Source organism: Alligator mississippiensis, chromosome 14 (genome assembly GCF_030867095.1).
Source record: "Alligator mississippiensis isolate rAllMis1 chromosome 14, rAllMis1, whole genome shotgun sequence".
Lineage (NCBI taxonomy): Eukaryota > Metazoa > Chordata > Crocodylia > Alligatoridae > Alligator > Alligator mississippiensis.
This window is the reverse complement of record NC_081837.1, coordinates 886,103-901,503: the sequence shown is the minus strand read 5'-3', so window position 1 is coordinate 901,503 and position 15,401 is coordinate 886,103. Positions and strand designations below refer to the sequence as shown.

General features: G+C 65.6%; 4 protein-coding genes across 10 annotated transcripts; 2 read left to right on the top strand and 2 right to left on the bottom strand.

Moving 5' to 3' along the window:
• The first annotated feature begins 86 nt into the window (after window positions 1-86).
• On the top strand, window positions 87-3,452 carry VTN (vitronectin). The gene is made up of 8 exons (XM_059717169.1): window positions 87-196; window positions 540-659; window positions 869-1,180; window positions 1,525-1,664; window positions 1,826-1,982; window positions 2,075-2,227; window positions 2,636-2,932; window positions 3,265-3,452. The coding sequence occupies exons 1-8, from the start codon at window positions 136-138 to the stop codon at window positions 3,381-3,383; spliced, it is 1,359 nt and encodes a 452-aa protein (XP_059573152.1). The 5' UTR covers window positions 87-135; the 3' UTR covers window positions 3,384-3,452.
• Window positions 3,444-9,018, bottom strand: KIF12 (kinesin family member 12). 7 transcript variants are annotated; one of them, XM_059717166.1, is made up of 16 exons: window positions 8,866-9,013; window positions 8,459-8,524; window positions 7,954-8,229; window positions 7,553-7,628; window positions 7,304-7,435; window positions 7,079-7,214; window positions 6,741-6,838; window positions 6,412-6,559; window positions 6,208-6,326; window positions 6,018-6,122; window positions 5,798-5,933; window positions 5,581-5,695; window positions 5,118-5,226; window positions 4,474-4,721; window positions 4,078-4,211; window positions 3,444-3,793 (listed from the first exon to the last, which is right to left on the bottom strand). In XM_059717166.1, the coding sequence occupies exons 1-16, from the start codon at window positions 8,940-8,942 to the stop codon at window positions 3,681-3,683; spliced, it is 2,088 nt and encodes a 695-aa protein (XP_059573149.1). In that variant the 5' UTR covers window positions 8,943-9,013; the 3' UTR covers window positions 3,444-3,680. The 7 variants fall into 7 exon arrangements, with proteins under 7 accessions (XP_059573149.1, XP_059573148.1, XP_059573151.1 ...); XM_059717165.1 differs by having other exon boundaries at window positions 5,581-5,933; window positions 7,954-8,075; window positions 8,151-8,229; XM_059717168.1 differs by having other exon boundaries at window positions 5,581-5,933; window positions 8,459-8,567; window positions 8,866-9,018.
• Window positions 9,019-10,240: 1,222 nt separating this feature from the next.
• On the top strand, window positions 10,241-12,564 carry SEBOX (SEBOX homeobox). The gene is made up of 3 exons (XM_019489743.2): window positions 10,241-10,344; window positions 10,485-10,645; window positions 10,736-12,564. The coding sequence occupies exons 1-3, from the start codon at window positions 10,254-10,256 to the stop codon at window positions 11,051-11,053; spliced, it is 570 nt and encodes a 189-aa protein (XP_019345288.2). The 5' UTR covers window positions 10,241-10,253; the 3' UTR covers window positions 11,054-12,564.
• On the bottom strand, window positions 12,295-15,353 carry TMEM199 (transmembrane protein 199). The gene is made up of 6 exons (XM_059717581.1): window positions 15,173-15,353; window positions 14,665-14,738; window positions 14,351-14,440; window positions 13,838-13,880; window positions 13,285-13,397; window positions 12,295-13,122 (listed from the first exon to the last, which is right to left on the bottom strand). Exons 1-6 carry the CDS (start codon window positions 15,336-15,338, stop codon window positions 13,027-13,029), a joined length of 582 nt encoding a protein of 193 aa, XP_059573564.1. The 5' UTR covers window positions 15,339-15,353; the 3' UTR covers window positions 12,295-13,026.
• Between the last annotated feature and the right edge of the window lie 48 nt (window positions 15,354-15,401).

The window sequence follows — 15,401 nt, the reverse complement described above, 5'->3', positions numbered from 1 at the left end:
CACGCTGACCTCTCTGTGTTTGCCTTCTCCAGGCTAAGCAAACAGGGGGTGGTGCAGCAGGGGGTGGCTCCCCTACCGCACCAGCCTGCCCGAGCCGCCCGGGTCAGAGTCAGTGCTCCCAGACCCTCGTGTGCCATGGGGCTGCTGCTCCCAGCCGTGCTGCTGGGCCTGTTTGGCGTGGCACTCGCCGCCGAAGGTGGGTTTTGCTCTCCTCCAACCGGGCCCGCTGAAAGCACTGCCTGGTCCCAGCGGGCAGCCAGGGTTGGGGACAGAGCCCATGGACTTGGGGACCTGGGACAGTGGGATACTGCAGTGGGCAAGGGAGGGCAGCTCCGGGCTAGGGGACATGTCGGCAGGGTCATGACCGGTGTGGTGGGGCACTGGTGGGGACCCCCCTGTGTTGTGGGGTCATTCATGGGCAGGGCCTGCCGCAGTCACCCCCCTGGGGTGGGTGAGGGTGGAGGGGCACAGAGGGCTCCAGCAGCCCCACAGACAGCACCAGCCACGTCAGTCCTACTGCCGGGTCCCTTCTGGTGCAGAGTCGTGCGTGGGCCACTGCGACGCTGCCTTCAACTCCAGTATGAAATGCCAGTGCGACCCACTGTGCGTGTACTACCAGAGCTGCTGCAGCGACTACAACAGCGTCTGCAAAACCAAAGGTACCCGCTGCCACCCCATGCCCCGGGAGCTCCTGTGTGGGCAGGGCCTTGTCCTCCCTTGTGCCATGCAGGAGGCGGCGGGTTTGGCTGGAGACCCAGGAGCGTCAGCTCATGCTGTGGGCACCAGTCCAGCTGCTCTGGTGCCCGTGGACCAAGCTCCTGGAGTCCCTGGGACATCTGCAGCAAGGGTCCATGTGTGCTTCCCGCAGTGACCCGCGGGGACGTGTTCACCTTCCCGGAGGACGACTACAGCTACTTCTACGGCAACAAAGGCGACCCCTTCGACCAGGGCACAGGGAGCCCTGATGTGGCCACGACCTTCCCTGCCCCAAGCACGAGCGAGATGTGGACTGAAGAGCCTACGCAGCAGTGGGAGCTGAGCACCGATCCGAGTGTGACCACCGAGGCGCTGCCAGCTACGGTGGACTGGAACCAGGACGAGGAGCAGGAGGAGGCATGCAGTGGGAAGACCTTTGACGCATTCACCGACCTGAAGAATGGCTCCATCTTCGCCTTCCGAGGTGCGGGGTTGGCATGGGTGCCCTTCATCTGGGGGCTTTCCATTGCAGGGGGTGGGCATGGGGGCACCAAGGGGATGGGGGTCCACATTGGTGGCAGTGCCATTGCAGCTAGGCCCTGCCGCGAGCCTGCATGGACAGACCGTAGAGCACCTGCTAGCCCAGGCATGGGGATGGACAGCCCCTGGGCAGACCTGAGATGTGCGCACGCGGGCTCCCATGCAGGGAGCGGGTAGGCAGGTGGCTTGGGGGGAGCAGAGACTCTCTGTAGAGGCAGATGCACCCCCCAGGAGCACAGGACTCCCAGGAGGAGCTCCCCCACAGCCCCTGTCCCCTTCTCCTCCCAGGGAAATACTTCTATGAGCTGAATGAGACCAGTGTGATGCCGGGATACCCTAAGTTGATCCGGGATGTCTGGGGGATGGACGGACCCATTGACGCCGCCTTCACCCGCATCAACTGCCGGGGAAAGACCTACATCTTCAAGGTGGGCAGTGGGCAGGGGCCAGGGCTTTGGTGCCTACTCAGGAGGGGTGTGGGTGAGTCCAGCTGGGGCTGGGCAGAGAGGGCAAGTCTCAGTGACCCCAGGGGCCAACCTAGACGTGTGGCAGCATCCTGCCCCTGGCTGAGCCCACTGTGCCCCCCCAGGGCAGTGAGTACTGGCGCTTTGATGACGGTGCCCTGGACCCCGGCTACCCGGCCAACATCTCAGAAGGCTTCAAGGGCATCCCTGATGACCTGGACGCGGCCTTTGCGCTCCCTGCGGAGAACTACGCCGACAAAGAACGCGTCTACTTCTTCAAAGGTGCGTGAGACGCCACCGCCCCAGCCCAGCCCCTTCCTCCTCGGCCTGGTGCTGCCCGGCCTGAGGCACCGCGTGTGGTCTCTCGCTCCCAGGCAGGCATTACTGGTCCTACGAATTCGCCCAGCAGCCGACCTGGGAGGAGTGCGAGGAGCAGGACTCCCAGTCGGCCGCGTTTTGGCACTTTGCCTTTCTGGTGGGCACCGACTGGGACAATATCTTCGACATGCCCTTTGGCCTCAGCAGCAGTAAGTGCAGGGGGGCCTGGGGCGGGGAGGCCTGGGAGTGTGAGCTGAGCCCCTGTCTGCATCCAGGGCCAGGACTGTGGCCGTGCAGGGAGCAGGAGCAGGTGCTGGGGTGGGGTGGGGTGGGGTGGGGCGGAGCGGGGCGGAGGCCCCGGTGCACCACGGCTGTCTCGCTCTGTTCCCCGTTGGCACCATCCTCCTCCAGCCCCCGGCATCCTCCCCGGCCCACGTGCAGTAGGACGCGTCACTGAGTCGTGGCTGCTGCTTGCTGTTTATTGCTGCTGGGGACAGAGCTTGGGGCTGTCAGCATCAGCCCCTCTCCCAGGGCCGGTCCCCGCACAGCAGCCCCATCCCTAGCCCAGGTGCTGGCCGTGGGGCCTCCAGCCTTCACGTCTCCTCTGCTGTCGGCAGAAAGGAGCAGGGGCCCCCGCCTCATCAGCAGGGACTGGCGGGGGTTGCCCAGCCGCGTGGATGCCGCCGTGACGGGCAGGATCTACCTCGCCCCACCCTCGCCCAGCAAGTCGCGGAAGAGGAAGTCGCGCCGGCAGCGTAAGCGGTACCGGCACCGGCCCTTCTCCCGCAGCCGGTCCTCCCGCCGCTTCTGGCCCTGGCTGCAGGACGACTCTGAGTCCTGGGAGCTGGACAGCGACTGGGTGTACATGGGCACCCGGTGCCAGCCCGTCCAGAGCATCTACTTCTTCGTGGGAGGTGGGTACCGGGATGCGCTGCTCCCAAGCAAGGCCTGGCTTCCCTGGAGCCTGGTGGGCCCTGGCAACCCCTTCCCCAGGCCGCACCGCTCTGCACAGCCCTGCGCAGACCCTGGGCTGACGGGGGTGGGCAGGAAGGAGCAGCACGAGGCCCTGTCTCACCCAGACCCTGCCTGTGGTGCAGACGGGATGGGTCCAGGGGGCTCGGGACCCTCGGGGAGAGGCCAGCCGGGGCTTGGTGTGGCCAGCACTGTGGCCGGGGCTGGCTCCCAGGTGGGAGAGGGGCGGCTGCAGCACTGCAGGCCTGTGACGTGGGCTCTGTCCCTTTCTCAGACAAGTACTACCGAGTCAACCTGAAGACCATGCGTGTGGACTGGGTGCACCCTCGCTACCCGCGGCCCATCGCCCAGTACTGGCTGGGCTGCCCCCGGCTGGAACCGAAGAGAGCCTGACGGGGACCTGCCGCCCCCTTGGTGCCGCCCCAGCTTCTGCTGGAGCCAAATAAACAGTGAGTTGAGGCAGTGCCGCAGCTGAGTCTGTCTGTCCGTCCATCTCCACTGGGGGCTGCAGGTTGCTTGGCCGTGCCTGGAGCCGTGAGAGCTCCCCTGGCACCAGCAGGGCCCGTGACCCTCAGTCCACAGTGTGACGATGCGCCAGCCTGGACGCAGGCGCTCTGCAGAGGGGGCAGGAGTCTGTGTGCAGCGTCGGGCGCCGGCTGCATGGACCCAGTCATCACGTCCAGCCAGTGCTCAAGGCCTCTGGCTGGCTTCCTGGCCAGCAGAGCTGGGGCCCAGCAGGCTGCAGTATTGGGTCCACTCTGGCAGCAAGGCCAGTGCCTCTTCCAGCGCTGGGACAGCATCTGCTGCAGCCAGGAGACAAGGGTCAGTGTCCTGCACTTGGCCCCAGCCCCAGCTCCCCCCAGCTCTTGGGACCCGCCAGGAACTTGAACTTGTGCCTGGGCAAAGGGATGTGACCCTAAGTCACGTAGGAGTCTGGGAGCCCCGTTCCCAAGGAGTCGCCGCTCCAGGCCCCACCAGGGCTTGCCTCCAAGGCTGCAGCCACCTCGCTTGCTCATGAGTGAAGACCTCCTAGGAAGCACCCAGCACCTTCCTGGGTGGATGAAGCCCACCGCAGCCTCCTGCTCACCTTCCTGCCCTGGCTCCTCGGGCCAGGGGGGCGCTGAGGGCACAACCTGCCCCTGCGGCGGGGGTGGAAGCGTGGTGCCCTGAGGCTGCTTCGGTGGGCGCTGGTCGGCGGAGCTCCTGCCTCTGCCTGGGCTCCTGCCAGGGTGGGATGGCAAGCTCGGGGTTAGTGGCTGGCTCAGGCCCTGGGATGCTCAGCGAGGCCCTACTCAGCCTCCCATGATCTCAAGTTCTGTCTCTGCCTGCCTTCCCTTGGCCACCTCCACACATGTCAAGCTCTGGGCACCCTCAATGAGGGCACGTGTCCCTGTTGCCCCTGTTGCAAATGCCCCCAGTAGCCATGCCCATGCCGTATGGACTCCCCCCCAGCTCCCCCATACTGCAGCTGTTGGGCACTTGCCTCCTCCGCCAGCGTGGCTGGGGGTCCGTGGGGTGCTGCCGGGGCCAGGGCGAAGCGCGGTTCTTCCAGGGGCTGGGCTGCCGGCCCTGGGCCCCGCTCGCAGGAGTGAGCCCCTCCAGCACTGGCAGCTCCACCAGTGGCTGCAAGGACAAGCCGGGTGCTGAGTCTGCCGTGCCGCCCTGCCTGCTCCGGGGCGGGGAAGGGGCTGCACCAGGGAGCTCTGGCAGGGCCCTGCCCAGTGCTGGGGGCTGCAGGGGCAAGCACAGAGTAAAAGGGTGGGGATGGGGTCTCAGTCCCTGCCAGGGGCGCAAGTCCCTGGGGGTGTGCCAGGGCCAGGGGCGTCAGCATGTGTGAGGACAGGGCAGGGCTGTGCACGAGGGGAAGCTGCAGCCCTCTATTGCCCAGCCTTGGTGCTGAGCTGGCCATGCTGGACCCTACTGCCCCCCAGGGCAGCTGCAGCTGGCAGCGGGGACAGCTCTCAGCTTGGACTGCCCTGGTGCAGCCACGAATGGCATCCTCTAGGGAGTCCTGGTGCACAGCCTGGGGGGCCGGCTGCCCCAGGGGAGCATCTGTTGAGCTGAGGCCTGCAGGCGGGAGCAAAGGCACGGAGCCATCAGGCCTCCACCTCGTCTGGGGAGACTCACATGGCTGGGCAGGGTACAGGGCACAAGGCCGGGGCATGAGACATGGGCATCCTCCTGGGAGCGTGGGGCCAGGACACAGCAGTGGCGGCCGCGGAGCAGTGCGAAGTGCCTGGAAACAAGCAGGGTAAGTGGGCAGCCCAGTCCCTCCCAGAGCCCCGGCAGGGATGGGGACGGTGGGGGAAGGCAGACCCTCTGCCCAGGGAGTGCAGCAATGGCATGCCAGCACCTGCCAGCAGCCCATGGGCACCGTGGGGGTGGGGGTTTGCATCTACCTCCAGTGCCCCCTCCCTGCCCTGGAAGCTCCCCAGCTCCAGTGCCATCCCCTGGGGAGGTCCTGGATGACGGATCTCCCTCCTTGGCCATGTGGGCAGAGCAGCAAGCACCCTGCAGCCTGTGGGGCCAGCCGGTCTCCACCCATGCAAGAAGGCGCCGTCCCAGGCTAGGTGATGGCACTGGCAGGTACCTGAGCTCCTCGTTCCCCACCAGGAGGTCTTGCAGGAGGCTGTGCCAGCCCATGCCAGGTGGCCCCTGTGGGACCCCGCTTGGCCTGGGAGTGCTGCCTGTGCCAGCGGGCCTGTCTGCAAGGAACACGGGCAGGTGGGTGTCAGTGCCATGGCCAGGGGCCTGGGCCAGGCCCACAGCCTGAGGTGCCCCAGTGCCCCTGCCCCAGCCATGTGCACTCAGGGGAGTGGTGAGGGTGCCGGGGGGCCTGCCCGGTGTCCTGGGCATCTGCAGCTGCCGGCGCAGGGTGAGGTTTTCTTCCCTCAGGGCCTGGATCTCCTGCTCCAAGCTCCGCAGTCGCCTCTCCCGGGAGACCTGGGAAGCCACAGGTATGTGGGTGAGAGGACAGCGTCCTCCAGCCAGCGGCACCTCCCACCCCGGGCACAGCGCCGGCCTTACCCGTGTTGCCACCGGCCGGCTGGTGACCCTGCGGGCCCGGCTGGCATAGCGCAGCGTGCTCAGCGTCTCTGGCAGGCACCGTGAGGACGGGGAGACGCAGGCAACCTACCGGTGAGGAAGGAGGTACAGGCTTGTGGCAGTAAGGTTGGGGGAACCAGGCCTGTGACCCCAGGCACAGATGGGCTCCTACCATAAGCGTGACCCCGGCACCGCCCAGGGCATCGGCCAGCAGCTGGGTGAGCTTGCTGTCGCGGTAGGGGATGTGGGCACGGCGCCTCTGGCCCTCCGCCAGCCGTGCGATGCAGTGCCCTGCAGGGAGGACCAGCCCGTCAGCCCGTTACGTGCCCCAGCTGTTCCCTGCCCCTGTGCTCCCAGCCGAGGCTCAGGGCTTTACCCAGGGCCAGGAGGCTGCGGTTGATGCTGTTGGCTTCCCGGGCCAGCTGCCCCACTGAGCCGGTGTCCTTCACCCTCTCGCTGCCGGCCAGGTCCACGAAGCGCAGCGTGCCCCACCGGCCGAGGCAGGAGCTGGTCCCTGGGCCTGTCTGCAGGCGTGGAAGGAGGTTGGCTCCCTGGCAGCCTGTGGTGCCCTGTGCCAGGGGGTATTGGGGCCTGCCCTCCCCCACACTCCCCCCTGAGCATGGGGGAATGGATATTCCTGTGCGTCCCTCCATGGTGCCCCTCTACGTGCCCCCCTTGCTGCACCCCTGAGATGTGCCCGCTTACCGCCTCCCCGCGGGCATGCAGCTGCACGGTCAGCAGTGCGTGGCTGCGGCTCGAGTGCCCGTTCAGCGTGTGTGCGGAGCTCTGCCGCCGCTGTGTGCCTGCAATGGGAGGCCCCGGGGGGCAGGGGCTGCCGGGGGCTGAGCTGCCCACCCCAGCCTGCCCTCGCCAATGGGCAGGAGCCTACAACCACCAGCCCCGGCCACAGCCCCTTCTGGGCTCAGGCTGGCCACTCGTGGCCGCTGCTGAACCCGACGCCTCCCTGCAGGCCACGCTCGGTGCCACTGGCTGGTGTCACTCTGTGCCGCTGGGCCCTGCCCAGCCCAGACCGCCCCCAGTACCTTCCTGCAGCAGGTCCATGATGGTCTCCAGGCCCTCGATCTCCGTGCTGAGCAGTCCCTCGATGTAGAAGCCCCGTGCTTTGCTCCAGCGCAGGGGCAGAGGGCAGCGGGGTCCTGGGCTCAGCAGGTCCCTCACCTGGGGCAGGGAGGATGTGGGGTGGGGGGATGTGGCTGGGATGTAGGGGTCTGGGCTGGCAGTGGGGATGAAGCAGGGTGGGCTCCTACCTGCTCATTGTAGATCTCCACGTAGGACGCACTGAGAGCAACATCAGGCCTGTGGCACTGGCTCTGCTCCAGGAGCCAGGCAAAGGAGCGCTGCATCAGACCCCGAAGGCTGGGCTCCACCTGGCCCTCACCCTGCAGGGGACAGCCATGGGGTGCCCGCTGTGGGAGCACAGCCCAGCACTCCTGCCCCGGATCTGGGCATGGTGGGCCCTCACAGTGCGGGTGGTGGTAGGAGGGGGCTGCGCTCACCTGAGCCGGGGGCCCTGTCAGTGTGTAGGTCTTCCCCGAGCCTGTCTGTCCAAAGGCAAAGACGGTGCAGGAGAACCTGGGGAGCGGGGCAAGGCCAGCTCAGCCCCTGGGGCTCCAGCAGCAGCCTGAAGCTGCACCTTCCAGAGCACAGGTCAGCAGGGCCGGATCTGGCCTGGATTTTGCCACAGCATCGTGTCATCCCTGGGAGTGGGCAGGTGCTGCTGGTTGTGGGGAGGGGGCGCCTGCCAGTGCCATTGGAGTGGGGGAGGAGGCCCTGGCAGATGCGTGCATGGCTGGGGGAGAGGTCGGGGGCAGGCAGGGGTAGCACAGGGTGCCCAGGCAGGGGTCCTAGCCCACAGCTGGTGGTGGGGAGATCCCAAGGGTGGGCGCTGGGCTCTCACCCATCCACCGCCAGCTCGACGAGCCGCTTCACGCCGCTGCCCTCAAACACCTCGGCCTGGTCTGCACCGGCGTCGAACACCGCACCAAATCCAAATGCAGCCTCCTGCCCTGCCTCGTGCACCTGGCAGCGGGAGAGAGGCCTGGGCTCAGGGGCAGCTCTGCCTGCAGGCGCTGCGCTGCGGGGGGAGGCACTCACCGCAATGGTGTTGTCGCCAGGGCACTGCACCGCCTGCCGGTCCCCTCTGCTGCGCTCTGCGCAGCTCAGCGGCCGCACCCTGCCCAGGGGAATGAATGGCCAGTCACCCCAGGCGGCTGGCTCAGCCCCAGCCCCTGCCCCTGCCTCCCACACAGCCTCCACTCCCGTGGACCCCCATCCCAAGTCCTGCGTCTGCCCCACCGGTGACCCAGGGATCTGGGCCTGCCCACACTCAGAGCTGGCTGCCAGCCTGGGTCCGCCAGCACCCGTGCCCTGCAGGTGCCCTGGCCCTTCTGCCTTCTGCGTACCTGACCACCACACAGAGGCGCGTTGCCTGGCCCTGGGTGGGCTCTGCCAGCTCCTCATCAGAGCGCCTCGGGGAAAGCAGACAGCACAGATGGATGCAGATGCCTTGCACTGGTGCCAGGGCAGGGACAGCTCCAGGACACAGCCCTGATGCCCCAGCACCCTGCACCTCGCCCACTGCAGCCCTAGTGCTCCCCGGCCTCCTTCTGTACTCCCCAGCCTGGGCAGCCTGGGACTGCTGACTCTTCCTGGTGGAGGGGATGGGCCCAGAGCACTTGGGATGGAGGCCCAGCCAACTGTGCAGCCCTCTGCCTTCCCTGGGACAGGGCATCCCCCTGGGCATGAGCAACCCTCCCAGCCATGCCTCTGTGCCGGCAGGGGCCTCCCCCTGCCTGGGACTCTTCCTTACCGGGCCGGCTGGGCTGGCTGTCGTGGCCTGGCCTCTGTGCCCAGCGCCGGCTCCTGGCCCTGCTCCGGCTCGGACATGGCTCTGAACCCAGCTCTCTACACGGTGAAGTCTGAAGCGCTTCAGTGCTTGGCTGTCCCCTCCCCTGCAGCCTTTCCCAGCCAGAACCGACCCCAGCCTGCCCGGAGCTGCTTGAACGGAGCCGATGGTTAAACATTCACCTCTGCCAGCCCTACCATCCCTCCCCACAGCGGCACGGCCCCTGCTCAGGCCTGGCAGCTCCGTGCAGGCTGGGAAAGCAGCCAGCAGCTGGGAGGCTCCAGGGGGGCCTGGGAGGGAGTGAGGGGCAGTGCCTGCTGGGTGCTGGCTGGGAGCCAGCCCCGTTGCATGCCAGCTGTGGCTACGCCATGCTGCACCCTTCCAGATGGCTGCGGGGGAGAGAGGGGGAATGACCCTGGGGTCAGCTCTGAGCCGGGGCAGGTAGAGCAGCGGGAGCTCCCCCGCCGAGGCTGGGCTGGCTGGGACCAAGGCTGCTGGAGCCCTGGTGCGGTGCAATAGGAACCAGCAGAGCAGAGAGCGGCTGGTGCCCCTTCCCGTGCCCTCCTTGCTGGTGGCTGGTGGTGCTGCCAGGGGCTGGCTGGGCTGCGGCCATGCTGCACTCCGGCTGGGCCTAGCCCCTAGCTGCTGCCTCCACCTTCCAGCTGCTCTGCTCATGCCGCGAGGGCAGGGAGGAGGGCACAGGGCTAGTCTGAGCAGGCTCTTACCCGGGAAATTGCTGGAGACTGGAGGTGCCAGCGCCTCCCAGCTTCTCCCAGAGCAGAGGCTGTCCAGAGCCCAGCCATGCAGCCAGGGTAGCAGGATCCACCTCCCCGGTGCCTGGACCAGCCCTGCCCAGGTCCCTGTGCCAAAGCAGGGAGGTGCCGTGTGTGTGTGTCTGGTTGTGTGTGTCTGTGTGTGCATCTGTATGCACATGTGTGCATGTGTGTGCGCGGGGAGATCAGCCCCGGGCAGACGCTGGGCTCAGGCGCTGGGGCCCGGGGCCCAGTCCGGGCAGCAGAGCCCAGCTTGGCTGCAGCTCAGGCAGGCCCCGGCAGCAAGGGTGGAGGGGACCAGGCGGGTACCTGCCGTCCAGGCTGCAGTGTGGGCTGGCCCCGGCTGCAGGGCACAGGCAAGGGGCCCCTGGCTTTGGGCGGGCAGCCCCAGGGCGGGGGCACCAGGACCTGTGCCCGGGGCGGCGCCGCCCAGGCTCAGCACCGGGGCCAGCTCCGGGGCGGCCGGGCGCGGCGGGACGGAGGCCCCTGGGCGGTGCCAGGCCCCGAGGGAGGCGCCGGCGGGATAAAAGGCGCGGGCGGCGGCGGGCGCGGGCAGACGGCGCGGAGCAGGCCGGGGGGATGGCCGCCGCCGGCGCCTCCCGCTTCCTCGGCCCGCTCCGGGGCTTCCCCGACGGGGCGGCCGGGCCGGCCAGGGGCGCCTCGGGGGCAGGTGGGTCCGGGCAGGGGGCTGAGGAGCGCGGAAGGGGCTGGGACGGGGGGACAGGACAGGACGGAGGCAAGGAGCGGAGGGGGCCGGGGGGCTGGGTGGCAGCCCCCGGCCCGGGCTGAGGGCTGGTGCGGTGGGCGCAGGGAGCAGCGCGCAGCCGGGCCGCAGGAAGAGGAAGCGGACCACGTTCAGCCGCGGGCAGCTGTGCGAGCTGGAGCGCGTCTTCGCCGCCCTGCCCTACCCGGACATCGGCACCCGCGAGCGCCTGGCCGAGCTCACGCAGCTGCCCGAGGCCAAGATCCAGGTGCGGGGCCGGGGCCGCGGTCGGGGCCGGGCTCGAGGGCCGGGGCTGGGCTCGGGGCCGGGCTCACGGCCGCCTCCCCGGACCCCGCAGGTCTGGTTCCAGAACCGCCGCGCCCGCAGGACGAGGAGCGCCACGCCGGAGCGGCCGGGCTGTCGGGGGGCCGCGCTGCCCTGGCCCGAGCCTGAGCCCGAGCCCGTCGGGGCGCGGCAGGAGGAGCCGCCGGGCGGGGGGGCCGCGGCCGGGCAGACCTCGCTGGGCCGCACCTCCGACCTCATCTACAGCGCGGCGCTGGTGGCCGAGCTGGGCGAGGAGTGGGCGCGGGCTGCGGAGGGGGTGGCCGGGCCGGGGGGGCTGGCAGCGGCCCGGCCCTGCAATCTCCTAAGTGGGGGCGCGGGCGATCAGCGCTAATGCCAACTAATCTTCCTGAGCGGCACCTTAATCTGGGCCCGCACGATTCGCCCACCTAATCCCACGGCACGGCACGGCCCAGCCCCGCCGGCAGATTGGCAAGTCTCAGAAATATTAAAGCGCGTTGTTAGAAGGGGCTTAGCCGACATCAGAACATTAATCAAGGCGGGGAGCTGCTGGCATGCTGCCCGGGGATCGCCCGGCCCGGCCCGGCCCTGCCCTCCCTCCCCTCTCCCAGCTTTGCGGACTGGCCCTGCATCTCGCTGGTCTTGGAGCCTGCCTGGCAAATGGCTTGCAGGGGCCAGTGCCAGGGTGCAGGTGGGTGGTCTGGGATGGCCCCCTAGGCAGTGCAAGTCTGTCCAGCCCAGGCAAAGGTACTGCTGCTGGGGAGGATCAAGTGGAAGCAGGCCATGGCATTGGTCTCTGAGCCACAGCTGCCTGCTGCAGTGTGGTGCTGCTATGAGACCCTGGGCTCTGCCCAGTCTGGGGCAGGGAAAGAGGAACCCAGGGCAGGCTTCCAGCAGCACCTTGCAGCTTCCTGTGGGACCAGTTTCTCTTGGCAGCTCACTGCCCGAATCTGTAGGAGTCTGTCACCTCGGGGCAGCTGAAGAGCCAGGGCCCTCCTCCACTGAAGCTCGTAGAACAGGCCCCTGAAGGAAGAAGGGAACAGTCAGCTGCTGGGGTGTAGCTGGCATCAGCCTTGCCCACTTGGGGTCCCATGCAGGGTCTGCTCACCTCCGAGACCGGCTGGCTGTGCAAACCCATCAGCTTTCCCCGAGATGGAAGACCCATCACAGCACAACACCATGTAGTGACGGGGTCAGCTTGGGGGGATGAGGATTTGTTCTGCTCCCATTCTGATTGCTAAGGGCTTCTGAGATTTGCAGCCCAGCAAATAGGATCACCAGGTGCTAGAGGCTGCCCTTCTTGCAGCCAGCTCTTGTGCTACAGCCCAAGGGGCGGGTAGGCAAGCTTTCCAAACAACAGGAGAAACTGAGACACTGGCTGAGCAGATGACAGCAAGGTAAGTGCACATCTGCAGAGGGAGAGACAGGACTTGCCCTGAAGCTCGATCTCGCATAGAACAGGGAGAAAGTGGGTAATTCCTCCCAGCTTCCCCCCCCCAAACAGCACAAGAGGGATTTGGGGATCCTCTGCCTCCCCCAACCCTGCTGCAAGCCCCCACCCATGCTGCTGCCCCTGCCTCTGGCCTGACTCCTGTCCAGAAGCAAATTGGTCACTTTGTTTGTCAGAAGCAGGGTTCAACTTTATTAACAATGAGAGAGGTCCCCCGAGCAATCCCAACCCCCCTGGTCCCAAGAGAACAGCAAACAGCTCTATGAAGTGTCAGGAAGTAGACAGGTAGTCACCCTGTACAAGTGGAGGGCTGGGGCCTGGACTGCCTTCTCCATGTCCAGGAGCTGCCGTGTGCAGAGGACAGAAGCAATGCCGTTAACACAGGAGGTGGGTTAGTCCTGAACAGGTTTACATATCCCCCCCTTCTCACTAAAGCAGCAGTGTGGGGGGAGGAAGGGGCAGGGTGGGATTCAACCTGTAGGAATAAAAAGCATTTGCAGAAACCAGGTGCTGAGACCTCTACCAGAGATGGAGCTGGCCCTGACATGAATGGAGCCGGGAGAGACCGGGGCAGTCGCTAACAAGGAGGAGCAGGAGCAGCTGTGGAGCCAGAAGAGGAGGCAGAGTTCATCTCCTGCTCCTCCCTGTGCTGTGTGCGTGCTCTGAAAGGTCCATGTGGACATCCTGTTTGACGCTGCAGTCACCAGTCAGTGCACCCAATGCCTCACTCCAGAAAGCGGGCAGCCAGGGAGGAGAGAGACTGTCCATAGAAGCAATGACAGTTGCAAGGAATTCACAGACCAGCACCAGACACGTTTGTGGCCTCCAATAAATAGCCCACAGGGTAGGAAGGTGGCCTCCAGCTGAAGGATCACAGTATGTGGTGGAAACCTCCACTACAGTTCTCCAAGCTCCCCTTCTATGGTCCTCACCATCACGTACATTTCGGCCAAGCCGACCACGGAGGCCACTATTACAGCTGACAGCACACGCTGGGGGCAGAAAGAAAACCCATTAGTCGTACTGCCCGAGTGTGCCAAGCAGACTCCTGATTCTGAGAGGAACTGCATTCCTGCCACATCTGCCTAACCTGCCCAGAGACCACCCCAAGCAAGTTCGGGAGTCCTCAAAACAAGACACCTCTGCTTACTCACCGCTGCTGTCTCGGTAAAGATGTACTGGCTGCCCAGGTAGGTGCAGGCAAATGCAGCTGCCACAGTGACAATGAAGTTGAATATGGTGATGATGAGAGCTTTCACTGACCTAACTGGAGAAGGAGAGAAGAGACTGTTTTTATTCCGACTTGCAAGCACTTCTGTCTGTCACCTGAGATACAAATGGAAAGGGGGGTCTGCCAGCCACTCGGACGCCAGGTGGAACCAGAGAGAAAGTGAACTGACCAGTCTCACTTCACTGGCCAGGGTGGCAGATCTCACATCTTTCAGGGGACACTTCCTCCTCTAGACTTTGATCCGCTGAGGCTTCCTACAGCCCTTCAACTTTTGACAAGCCAAATATCTGTCCCCTGTGATTATTTACTGTTAAGAACTAAAATTGGACTGTCTTGTTGGTAGATCGAATATCTTTACATTTAAGAGCATTTTGGGAAACCTCTGGCCCTTTTTGGAGGGGGAGGGGATGTTCTCTGAGAACAGGCAGGCAACAGCATTTCCTCAGCTCTCACCACTGCTTTGCTACCCGACTTACCCTGCCTTCCCAAATCAGCCAGAGTCCCATCCCGGCACACATCCTAAGGGAATAAGATAAAAACAGAAAACATTCAGTTCCCTCCTAGATATCTGTCTCCACTAGGAGACTATCTCAGCATGGCTCCTCGGAGCCTTCGCCTATATCATTCCCTGTGTGTGCCAACTGGAGGGCCACGTGCGGTAGGGCTCACGGAGTCCATCCTTCACAATACCAATTTGGCAGTTTCATTCTTGACAAATGTATGAGCGCCAGAGAGACAGCGTCTGCCTCCAGAGCGAGTCTGGGGCCTAGCAGGAGTTCATAGGGGACCCACATGAGAGAGCTCTCCTCTGAACTCCAGGATGCTTCTGCCTCTGAGCTATGGACTCAAATTCACTAAAAAGCCGGGTGCTGTGGCTGGCTGCACTGACACTTATGGCAGTACTGCAGTGTTGAGTAAATCCATGCAGCTAATGGAGAAGAGAGTTCAGGTTTATTTTTCTTTGGCAGCCTCGCTGTTTCCCCTCTGACCTGGCAACGGATGTTTCTTGTCATGCGCCTGTACTCCTCGTTGGCAAGCTTAGCCTTTATCTTCTCCAGGCGGGCGACCAGCTCTGGATTCTGAAGAAAGAGAATAAACGTGGAAAAACTCGACTGAGAACAAAGGAGCCACCGTGTGTTTGTGCACATCCCTTAGACCTGTTTCCTTTGTGCTTACAAGCCTCAGCTAAGAGACGCGGATCCTGGGGCCCGTACCGGCACAGCTAGTCTTGATATTGCACTGGCCACCGCAAGGTCAGAGCTCACCTTCTCGCCGAGGGGCCAATCCCCCCCTTGTTACGTACCCGCGGAGGCTTCTTCACTTCAGGAAAGTCGAACTCGCTGCCTTCCAGCAGCTCGTGGAGGTACACCGGGTTCCCTACAAGAGGAAAGGACCTGCTCACTCGTTGTCGCGCAGGGGCAAGCAGCGAACCTTAGCGCGTGACACCTCCCAGCACCCCCGGGCTTTAAACACACCCGTGGTGGCCCCAAGACGTATCTGTGCAGCAGATGGGGGGGAGCGGGGTGCACGGCTCAGCAGGGCCAGGGCTCTCACCCTTGTTTTGCACCAGGACCCATTTGCAAACACCGGTGGCCGGTGCCCCTCACTCCCGCGCGGGGCGCGACGGTCTCCCCCGTCCCGGGCCGGCGCTCTCCGTTCAAGGACGCGCCGCTGTTTAAAGTTTGTCCCCGACGCTCCCGTACTCTACACAGCCGCGGCTGGGTCCTGCCCGGCGGGTGGGGAAGCGCTGCCCTAGTCCCCGGAACAGCCCCAGCGCGCCCCGCACGGGCCTCCCTCCGCCCGGGGCTCACCCGCGTCCCGCAGCGCGGCGTGCAGGCGGCGGAGCAGCGCGAAGGCCACGACAGGCCCGGCCCGCAGCTCGGCGCACAGCGCCCGCGGCACCCCGGCGCGCTCCAGCTCCCCGCCTGCCGCCGCCGCCCGCGACAGGCGCCGCCCGGCCCGCACGGCCGCCGCCATCTTGGCCGGATCACGTGACCGCCCCCCCCCCGGCCACAAGGGGAACCCGGAAGGACCATAGAG